The 11,589-nt window shown below is 45.0% G+C and overlaps 1 protein-coding gene across 1 annotated transcript in view; it reads right to left on the reverse strand.

Annotated features, from left to right (window-relative positions):
- The window catches only part of PSMD1 (proteasome 26S subunit, non-ATPase 1), a 124,768-nt gene extending 113,950 nt beyond the window's left edge, over nt 1–10,818 (reverse strand). The window contains exons 1-7 of the mRNA XM_034780945.1: nt 10,659–10,818; nt 7,561–7,604; nt 6,425–6,498; nt 5,990–6,159; nt 5,092–5,297; nt 3,408–3,551; nt 1,348–1,574 (exon numbers count right to left, since the gene is read on the reverse strand). Coding sequence (XP_034636836.1) covers nt 1,348–1,574; nt 3,408–3,551; nt 5,092–5,297; nt 5,990–6,159; nt 6,425–6,498; nt 7,561–7,604; nt 10,659–10,674 — 881 coding nt within the window. The 5' untranslated portion in view covers nt 10,675–10,818. The remainder of the gene's footprint in view (nt 1–1,347; nt 1,575–3,407; nt 3,552–5,091; nt 5,298–5,989; nt 6,160–6,424; nt 6,499–7,560; nt 7,605–10,658) is intronic.
- Nucleotides 10,819–11,589: the final 771 nt, after the last annotated feature.

An 11,589-nucleotide genomic window follows, 5' to 3' on the forward strand; every position in this document is an offset into this window, starting at 1 on the left:
CGCACCCCAACCCCCTGCCCTGAGCCCCTTCCTGCACACCGCACTCCCTCCCGCACCCCACCCCTCTGCCCCAGCCTTACATTCATGGCCCTGCATGCAATTTCCCCACCCAGATGTGGCCCTCGGGCCACAAAGTTTGCCCAACCCGATCTACCCGCTACATACGCACTCTTGACTGAAGAAACAAAGGTGTTTGGAACCAGTTTCCTACATTTCCATAGGCCCTTGTGTTTTGGTAGGCTTGGTTTGGACTACAGTCCCCATTAAAGGCTATTTAATTAGATGTGGGTGCTTGTCTGGCAGCTCCAGAGGCTAAAGAACAGGCACAGCAAGAACAGCAGTGCTACCAGCTTCCTCCACAAGGCTGTATCCACATGACTCCATCTTAACCTAGAAAGGGCCACCTCTAGGAAAGAGAGGGCAGCTGAGTCTTCATGCCGTGCGGACTACTTGTGAGAGACCAAAGAGGAGATGAAATGAGGCGACCCATTAGCCCCAATTGTGGGGGTGTCGTGTAATGTGGATATCTAGCCACGAAGCTCTTGTGAGCTCTTGCTCAACCGTCCCCAAATGGTCATAATCTTCTGGTAACAAAGTTCTAGGCTGGATTGGAACTAGTGAGCTTTGTCCAAGAGGTGAAAGAGCTTTGTATCAGATCAGTTATAATAAGGCCCTTCATTTCTGGTTTTTACTGAAAATTTCCCAGGTTTTACAAAAGTTATTATTCAGTTTTGACCAATTTTCACCCAAACTGTAGACTACTGAAGTACCTGAAAATACTGATTATGCTAAGAAAATCCAATATAACATTAGGTAAGATGTGTTTATGTCAAGAAACAACTAGTATAAATGTAATTAAATTTCTCTGTTAAAGTATCTCTGGGCTCCAATAGGTTCAGGTACCATCTAGTAACGCTACATATTATGTAACTAAATACAGTTAATGAAATAAACTACCACAGCATTAAATTGCTTTTACTTTCAATACTCTTGCTTTTCTCTGTTGTTTTTTTCTGTTCTCCCGTCCCCAGGTATTAACCCCAATGTTTACCCAGAAAACTGGGTCATGAATTTGTTTTTAGCAACTTTCACCTTTTAAAAATTTTGTAATAAATGCCACTAAATTCCCGGGAAATTGTAAACAAAAGAAAAACTGAAAACGAAGGGACTTACGTATTACTAGTCCCTGGGCCATACATTCCCCTAAGTCTAAGAATATTGACGCACGCTCTTCCAATGTTCCTGCGTAAATTAATTTCCCCCCTCCCCGCCCCCAAAAAAATAATACAACAATTGTATTCTAACTGAACATGACAATTATATTTCTACTCAAGCCAACATCCCCACCTGTCTTTCTCAGATCCAGGGACAGTCCCAGTGTTGGTTGATCCAGGCACAGAGGCAATAGGGGTTCCAACAGTGTGAAGATTCTGGATCACAGAAGACAAGAACTGCTGGCTGGCACTTTCATACAGATCAAAGCAGATCTGATAAGCCATGAGAAGGTTGTCTTCCTTCACCAGCTTTTCTAAGATGTCACTTACAGCCTGGGGGTCGTCCAGGAAAATCAGGCACTGAAAAAAAAAAAAGAAAGATAAATCCACCAGGTAGAAAACATTGCAAGATGAAAGAATAGGCACCAATTCCCCCTACTAATTTCTGTACTGTTTCCCTGGGACAGAAGTCTCTCCCACCCATGGCAGATACTAATAATCTTACAGTAGTTCTTGTAAGTACACTTAATATTTTCCTTAGTGTCATTTTAAACACAATTACTGTCAGAGAAGCTTCTTAAGAATTAGTTTTTTTCCTATGTATAACAGCCTCTTCTGAAGCTGTATGGGCATAACCTATAGTCCATCCACTTCATTACTTGAAATGATAGTGTAATCTCATACTAATACTAGAACAAGATTGAAAGGTTTTACCAAATGAACATGTGCCATTTTGCTAAAATACCTAAGATAAAATAGAACAGGGTGTGATGCTCTTGAAGTCCCACACCTAGGGCAAGCTGCAATGGCACAAGACCTAAACACCCAGCTGTGTAAAGGTGATCATGAAATAACTTTCTGAAAACAAAAAGTTGTATTTATTTCCTGGAGAAAAGAAAGGAAGTTCTTAAATGTTCTTCAGGTTCCAAGTTGTGTGATTACGGTCTGATCCCCCACAATGATGCATGGAACCTTTAGTCACAATTCACAGAGCGTAGGCTCAGAAGAGACCATTATATCACCTAGTTTGACCTCTGGTATAACATGGGCCAGAGAATTTCATCCAGATACCCCTGTATTGACCCCAGTAAATTGTGTCTAACTAAACCACAACTTCCAGAAAGACCTCCAGTCTTGATTTGAAGACATCAAGAGATGGCAAATCCATCATGTCCCCTGGTGCTCTAAATAGTTAATCACCCTCACGGTTAAAAATTTGTGCCTTATTCCCATTTTGAATTTGTTTGGCTCCAGCTTAAAGCCCCTGGCTCTTGGTTCTGCCTTTGTCTACTAGATTAAAGAGCCAGTTAGTACCCAGTATTTTCTCTCCTTGAAGGTATCTGTACACTGTAAATCAAGTCACTTCTCAGTCTTCTTTCTGTTAAGCTAAACAGAGTGAGATCTATGTCTCTCACTGGAAGGTATTCTCTCCAGTGCTCAAATCATTTGAGGCTCTTTTCTGAACCCTCTCTAAGTTTTCAACATTCTTTTAAAAACGTGGACACCAGAACTTGATGCATTTTTCCAGTATCGGTCTCACCGATTCCCTATACAAAAATAAAAATCACCTCCCTACTCCTACTCACTACTCCCCTGTTTATACAGCCAAGGATCACATCATCCCTTTTTGCCACAGCATCGCACTGGGAACTCATGTTCAGATGCTTTTCCACTATGAGCCCTACACCCTTTTCAGAGTCACTGCTTTCCAAGACACAGTCCTCTGTTCAGTAGGTATGGACTTCTTGTTCCTAAATGCATGAACTTCATTTGGCTGTATGAAAAAGTATTTTGCTTGAATAGGACCAGTGAATCAAGCAATCCAAATGGCTCTGTATGACAGGCCTGTCATTATTATTTACTATTCCACCAGTTTTTGTCATCCACAAATTTTAATCTGCAGTAATTTTATATTTACTTCCAGATCATTGACAAAAATGTTCTAGCTCCTCTAGTTGTTTTAGAGCAAGCTTTGTTTCAAAAGAATGAGCATGAGCAAGTATGAAATATCAGAGTGCACCTTTAATATTGACCTCCATTCAATCCATATTTAGCACCCACCTAGGCAACTGAATTTCATTTGTTTAACTAAATACGATCAAAGCCCATGTGGGAATTGAGTTAGATACACCTAGAAGACAGTAATTTTTATTAAGCAAAGTGTTTATGAAGAGCAGAGATACACAACATTACCTGGCACACATTGATGAAGTCTGGTTTCTCCAGGTTCATGTAGATTTTAACCAGAACTCGCAGCACTTTATTACGGAATTGCTTATTCTGCATCAGAGACATGCAGAGCTTTAAGCTGTAGGCGAGCATTCCCGGAACATCATTCTGAAATTGATGGAAAAGACACCCATCCAGATTTTGTAACAGAGGTTATTAAAAAACAAGGTTACGGAATAAAACCATTCACACGTAATTTATTTTATGTTGACAGAAAAATACATACAACTTGACATCTGGTCTCTTATTTTTCTCTTTCATAGAAACTCAAACACCACATGCATACAAACGTGACCCAAACAGAAGACCATTTATAACCAAAACAAGCATACTTCACCACCAAGAAACAATACTCACGGAATGACGCAAATTGACTCCAAATTAAAACCTCAAAACATAAGCACAAATGTCCCTTGAGAGCTCAATACTTAAATCTTCTGTCCCACACACTTTTCCCTAACCATCAGGTACTCAACCCAGGGAAATGCAGGTGTTCAACATAGAAATGTTAACCAAATGTACCACCCAGCTGAAGAATTCCACTTATATACATGCTTCATGCAGGAGATCGAGAAAAGAAAAAAGTCTATTCAGCTCTGATCAGAGCATCTGAGCTAAGCTATAGCAGAAACAGAAGGGGTTCAGAAAGGAACAAAGTTATTAGGTGTGTGGAAAAACTTCCCTATGAGGACTGAAAAATCAGCAAAAAGAACAGGAGTACTTGTGGCACCTTAGAGACTAACAAATTTATTAGAGCATAAGCTTTCGTGGACTACAGACCACTTCTTCAGATGCATATGCTCTAATAAATTTGTTAGTCTCTAAGGTGCCACAAGTACTCCTATTCTTTTTGCGAATACAGACTAACACGGCTGCTACTCTGATACCTGAAAAGATCAGGACCATTTAGCTTAAGAGACGGAGATTAATAAGATGGGACATGACAGAGGTATACAGAACAACAAATGGAATAGGGAAGGTAATTTGGGCACTGCTAGATACCCTCGCTCATATTTCAAAAACTAGGGTACATTCCCTGAAATGGAAAGGCTACAAATTTAAAGCAGATAAAAGGAAATACTTTTTTTGAATAATGCATAATCAACCTATGCGTCCAACTCCTGCATGACAACACGGCGTTCAAGAGCTTAGCAAGATTCAAAAAAGGATGAGCCATGTTTGTGGATAATCAGAACCTCCACGGTTACAATAGGTGGGTTATACATAGTTTTAAACAAAGAGAGGCTCTTCCACTTCCTGGTGAACAACTTTTTTGGGAAGAGATGGTTTAATTATTGCCAACACTTCATTCCTCAGATCTGTTCATGAAAAAAGTTGCATACATTATTTTTGAAATTAAAACGTCCCTAGAACTGAAACTTATCTGTCTGATGCTTATCCACCACAGCACATTAAGTGCCCCTTTAAATATTAAAAAGGGGCAACAGATAAAATAGACAAAACATGACAGGGTAAAAATCTCATCATGCAAGTTGAATCACTGGGTTTCACCAAACATTTCCCAGTGAGCTTCACTGTTCTTTTGGCCCAACAAAATCTGTAATTTTATAGTCACTTGAACCTCCTCTTTTCTTGATCCAAACCCTGAAGGGGAAAGTTAAACCCTACAAGTGAATCCTCCACCTACCGATTCCAGTATGGTTTTCTCAAAGACGTCCAGCCTACGAGTCTCCAGCGCAATACCAATGGCCTGCTTGTACTTGTGATCATCCAAACACCGCTGGAACATCTTGTTAACAATCCCTTCCAGCCTTTCATCGACAGGCTTCTTCTCCACTTCGGCCAGCTCTGCATTCTCCACACACTGCTTGGTGTAGTGGTCAATACATTTTGCTGAGATGGAACATAAAGAACAATCACCATCAGCTCCCTGGACACACACAGTTTCAAAAGTAGTACAAGACAGCTGAAAATCTGACTACTAGAGCTTGGGGAGAAAAATAAGCACCCTCCAAGAAGATGCATGTCTACACATACAAGCATTTAACATCACCTTTGCCTTGTCTAAATCCATAAAATTAAATTTATTTGACCCACTACATGACCACAATCTAGGGTTAAATTATCAAGTCATTTACACCCCACTATCAATCTAATAGTTCCCTTAGTTACACATGGGAACACATGGAAATCACTTGGGTGGTCACCAGTTCTGTTAAGTGGGGGAACACTTATATGTCCCAAAGTCTTGATTTCAGTGCTGAAGGCACACACATGTTTTACATGACTGTTTCAAACAACAGGAGATTCTGGATGAGGATATAACAGCAGGAGACTTCCCAGATGCACAATATTTATTTGTATTATCACAGCACCTAGGTAAGCTGGTTCTTCAATTTAGACAGAATTATAAACAAAGAAAGTCAAGAAATACTAGGCTGGAAAAAGCAGTCGCAACATCTGTTTAGCTAATTCTAAGCAGAGATCAGGGAATTTGGAGGACAGCAGCAAAGGCAAGTGGGATCTCAAGTTATAGTAGTTGTTACCAACTAGAAGGCTTTCCATTTAGAGCCACTGTCAATTACCAATGATAGTCTCCACATATTCTGAATTGTCATTGACATTGAAGAGATCGCCCGCTCCCAAGGCATAGTTCAGAGACTCCTCAAAAGCTCCCAGGTGATAAAACACTTTGGAAGCCACCAACGCAGCGAACTGGCGACTCCGGAAGCCCTCATCTTCATAGAGAACTTCACTGAAAAGGTCAGAGAAAAGACAATCAGCTGAGCATGCAAAGCTCCCCACAAAGGCATAGGCCAACTGAAATTTTCAGCCTCACCAGCATCTTTGGGAGGATAGATTCTCAAACCAAAGCCAGCTAAAATGAACACTTTTTGGAAAATGGGGAGATAACTGCTACGTTAACCGGGATCAAGCAGCCAGAGGAAAGGCAGATGCATTATATTCCATGTTTTGTTTGAGCACCCACCCTTCCAGGAATAAATTATTTCTTCTCTTACATTTTATCCACTGACTCAGAGATTTCTGCCCAGAAGTCATTGACAACAGCATTCAGTTTGTGAAGAGCGAACTCCTATGGAAAGTAATAGAAGTTTCATTGTTAAAGAGCAGCATTCATTCTATTTTTCTCCTTATGACTGCATCCTACAATAAGATCTCAAAGCCACCAACACCACTGCTTACAAAGCAATCTACATCCTAACACTGCTTTCCAAACATAATTTATTCTCATGACTCCTCTGGGGGAAATGTAGCGTTCTTTATCCCCATTTTATAGGTGGGGATATGGAACCCTGATGCTGCTTCCCCCCAACTTCACTGGGAGCAGCACTGGGCCAAACTGACATTTACCGAGATTCCTTAAAAAGCTCGGAGTCTCCAGAACAGACTCACAGCTGTCTTTGTCCCTGTCGTCTTGCAGGTTGGCTAAAGCAGCCTATTCTGAAAAACACATATCCCGCAGGGAATACAGACCACCCTGATTACAACCTGTGGGCAAGATGATGGCATCAACCTGCCAACTGCCTCTTTGTTCTGCTGATTTGGGTTGTTTGTTGGGTTCCGCCCTCTGTTGCCTTTTTAGTCTACATGTATATTTTATAAACTGTAAGGTCTCCATGGTTATTTTCTTCTCCCTCCACTAGGGTTACTAAACATTTTTAGAAGACTATATGGAGGTATTAGATTATTTTGGTTTCTCCCACTCCCAAATTATGTTAGAGACTTGTGAGAAGAGATTAACTGTGACTCAAACAGTAAAATACAGAGCAAAAGAACATCCAAAGTGCAACCCCTGGGCCATATGCAGCCTAGAAACTCCTGCCATCATTAGAGAGGCAGAGTCTCCAGAAACTAGAGATCCCAGCATGACCCATGTTGGCACCTGCAGACATCCTGGGCATTAAAAGAAAAGATTGGTTGCAGTTAGCTGCATTTCACATGGATTGCCTGTGCATCTCAGGCTCCTGGCAATGAGTCCTCTTGACTGGATGCAGCTTGAATGCTACCTGTCCTTTTCTAACTATTTTGGTTGCTAGAATCTGCCTATTTCTATTGTTTAAAAAAAAAAAAAATGGTACAAAGTTTCAACTTGTGGTTTGTTGCTCTCAGGTCTAATCAGCATTTTCAAGCTTACCTTGAGCTGTGGCTCTTCTTCATCCAGAAGAGAAATAATTCCAGCTGCAAAACAAGAAGCTTGTCATCCGGGATGAACTTTTACGCATTGCAACAGAAAATGTAACTTAGTCCCAAAACAATATGGTGAAAAGAAAAAGCATGGTTCTAGTTTATGGTTTTAGTTATTAGGTAAAGACTTAAAGACTGACTGCAAACGTATAGCAAATCTATCCTTTAAAACAGCATATACATTTGTATAAGCCTCTTGATCAAAATATTAAATCACTAGGACACTTGAAAATGTATCCTTTATCACTGATGTATGCACTATTCAGCCTGCCCATGCCCTTCCTGGAGGGGAGAACAGGTAGGGGAATGAATCTTATACAATCCTACTCCACATATAGGATTCTTGTAAATTTCAATACCTTATTGATTTACCAGAAATAGAAGACAGGAAGCAAGCCTATGCTATCTCCCTCCAACACACACCATTTTTTTATTCTTAAAATGACCTGTTCAAAACATGATCCCAATTGATTTTCCCCAGTCAGAAATGGGATTTAGACCTAGAACTGAGCTTTTAACCATTGGGGACAGGAAATCATGACTGCAGACTAGAAAGAATAACCATTAATTTTTCCCTGAACTTTTTTTTCCTCTCTCCTGAGAAGTGTTCAGGCAACAAATACCTCAATAGCAAATACCTCAATAGCAAAAAAATATATGTTTTCCTTTCTTGCTGGCTTTGCCCACGTTTCCCACATTCTAGACTCTTTACATTGGCTTCCCTTCTTCCATATAGTCAAACTTCTTGTTGACTTCAAAGCTCCCCCTAACTCTGCACCTGCCTCTCTCTCTGCCTTCCTCTCCTCCTCTACTTCCTGATGAGCCCTATACTCTGCTAATTGCTAACCTCACCCTTCATCTCTTTCACCCACTCCAGACTTCAGGTCTTTAATCACGCCTCTTCCATAGATCTGAAACAGGCTCCCAGTCACCATACACCAAGCACACTGCTCACCACCCTCACTGCTTTCGAGAAAGCTATAAATACTCATCTATTCAGTTTTCAGCTATAACATCCAAACACCCATGTTTATTCTGGACAATAGCCTCGTGTCTCTCCACTGTAACCTCCCTGGGACAGTGATCTGTTACTGGTTTGGCACAGTCACTTGCATACAGTGGACAATGATCGTACTATATAATTTAAAATAAATAAATTTAAATAACTGTTGCTATAAGACTAGGCCAGAAACCACATTGTTATTCTACAGGATCTTACTAACAGTATTATTCTTACTGCGCCAAACCCCATTCAGATGCAAAGCACAAGTGCCCTATTCATTTCAGTGACACTTTGCAAAGGCAAAGAGCAGCAGCTCTAGCGCTTCAGGTGACTGGAGCAGTCAGATGGAAGGGATTAGCACCTCTCCCACTAGGCAGCTCACCACATTCCCAGGAATGAGCTGTGAATGATGTGGGCCTGCCCCTGCTGGCATGACCTCACCCCTACTTGGCATGATCTCCCACACATGGTGTGAGCAAGGTCATGCCAAGTGGGGGCAGAGCGGTGCTCTCTTTAAAACTGTGTCCCCCCCATGATACCAGACAAAGCCAGGTCTGATTTTGGCTCAGTACCAGATGGGGGAAGATCATTAGAAAAGTAGGGCCATGGTATAAAACTGGACAAATGGTCTGCCTATGACTAGGCATCCACACTGCAGCGCCAGAAGTTCAGGACGGAATCCTGCTAAGTCACAATGGAGTTCAGAGCACCAGTGAAAGTGGATCTTTCTCCCAGCTGCAGTAGCTGACGCGCAACAGTGGATGTCAAGGGCTAAACACACTTTGTGATTACTGTAACTAGTCCCTAAAATGTCTATCACGCAGGCAGTGAGTCATGTTAACTCAGGGGTGGCCAGCCTGAGAAGGAGCCAGAATTTACCAATGTACATTGCCAAAGAGCCACAATAATACGGCATCAGCCCTGCATCAGCTCACCCGTTCCCAGTGCCTCCCACCCACCAGCAGCCCCACCGATCAGCGCAGGGCCTCCCCTTCCCTCCCGATCAGCTGTTTTGTGGCATGCAGGAGGCTCTGGGGGGGGAGGGGGAAGGAGCAAGGACCTGGCAGGCTCAGGGGAGGGGGTGGGAAGGGATAGAGTGGAGGCAGGGCCTGTGGCAGAGCCAGGGGTTGAGCAGTGAGTACCCCCTGGCACATTGGAAAGTTGGCACCTGTAACTCCAACCCCAGCGTCTGTGCCTATACAAGGAGCTTCATATTAACCTCTGAAGAGCCGCATGTGGCTCCGGAGCCACAGGTTGGCCACCCCTGTGTTAACTACAGGAAGTTAAAAGAAAAAGGCACAAAATCAGATCAAGTTACTAAAATGTTTAGACAAATAAATGTGTCTTGAGATAAATATTGCTAAACCTGGAGCTGATCTGAAGAGCCAGAGAGCAAAATCTAAAGAGGGTAACCTCTTCTGAGGGAGCCCAGCTGCAAGTCAGAGCCTTTAAACTCAGTTCCTGACACTAAGCACTTCCCCTGCTGATCTTCACGGCCGTGACAAAGTGAAGGGAAAGAGCTGCCTCCCAGAAAAAAAAAAAAAAAAACACGTTTCCCTTCTATCGCCAGGCTCCTCCGAGATCTTAAAAGCTCTTTGGGAACATCAGCCAAGCCCCTGCGGTCTCTGTTCTAGATGGGGAAACTGAGGCAGGTACCTCCGGGCTATCTCCGGTCTAGATGGGGACATGGAGGCGGGAAGTGACACAGCAGGCAGGGGGCAGAGACAGGAACGGAACCCAGGAGTCCGGGTTTCCCTGACCAGCCCCCCCCCCCCCCCCCCCGACGCCGAGGGGGGGGGCCAGCCCGGGGGGGGGGGGGAGCCCAGGGGGGGGGGGGGGGGCGGGGAGGGGGGGGGGGGGGCGGGCGGGGGGGGGGGGTGGTTACACGGCGATGCCCTCACGGTGACTCTGCTGCCGCCAGGCCGCCCCCTGGAGGGGAGGGGTCGGTCCCCAGAGGCAGGGGCGGCTCGGGCCATGCCCAGTCACCGGCCCTGACTCAGCTAAATCCCGAGCGGGCGGGCGGGCGGCCCCGGCCCAGCGCTCACCGGCCGAGGTGATCATGCTGCCGCTTGGCCTCGCCCGGCCCGGGGTGCTCGCTGCTCCGCGGTGGGGGCTGGGGGCTCGGGGGCCGCCGACGCCGGTACTCGGGGCCGCGCCGTGACCAGCACTGCCGCCGTCGCCTCCTTCCGGCCCGGAAGTGTCGTCAAAGGACCCTAGAGGACCCCGGCGAGCGGGCTGCCCTCGCAGCTGCCCGATCACAAAGCACCCGGCGGCGCCGTTAGGAAAATGGGGGGCTCAGCTCTGGAGCGAGGGGAGAAGGGGCAGGGGCCGAGTCGGCCCTCGGCCTGCGGGCATGGGTCCGGTAAAACTGTCAGGCAGGAGCTGGACTACTCCTCCCTCCCCGCGCGGCGCGGGCCCCTCCCGGGGAGCATGGGGCAGGCAGCCCCCAGCCCGGGCAGGTGGGGGACCGACCAGCCTCTTCGCCCTACAGGGGCCGGTTCCCTGCTGGAGGAGAAGGCAATGCACGGCCCCAGCCCGGCCCCCATAGCAGCTGGGGCAGGCAGATCCCCCCGCCCCCCATCACCCACACACACTCGTGCCTAGACCCCTTTGCATTGCAGTAGGGGTGTCATTTGCCCTCGGGCAGTTGCCCCCCCAAGACATTTCATGGGTCTGGCTCCACTCCCCCCCAAACCGTCACCCCTGACTTTCCAGGATGCAATATAATCACACAGGTCCAGAGTAATCCTTTATTTTTGGTCAAGGGCTAAATTTCTTGGTCAAGGTATAGGCAAGGTCCAGATTCCAAAGAAATAATCACTTTTAAAATTGATAAGTCAATAAAAAGACTTCAGGGTCCATTCAAAAGCATCTGTCAATCGGGATTTGGCCTGTAGGGTGCTTCACCTATTGACTACCCTGAGATAGGGGGTGTGGGCTGATACAACTTCTCTGTCCCCACAAAACTGAAATGAT

Source organism: Trachemys scripta, chromosome 9 (genome assembly GCF_013100865.1).
Source record: "Trachemys scripta elegans isolate TJP31775 chromosome 9, CAS_Tse_1.0, whole genome shotgun sequence".
Taxonomy (NCBI): Eukaryota; Metazoa; Chordata; order Testudines; family Emydidae; genus Trachemys; species Trachemys scripta.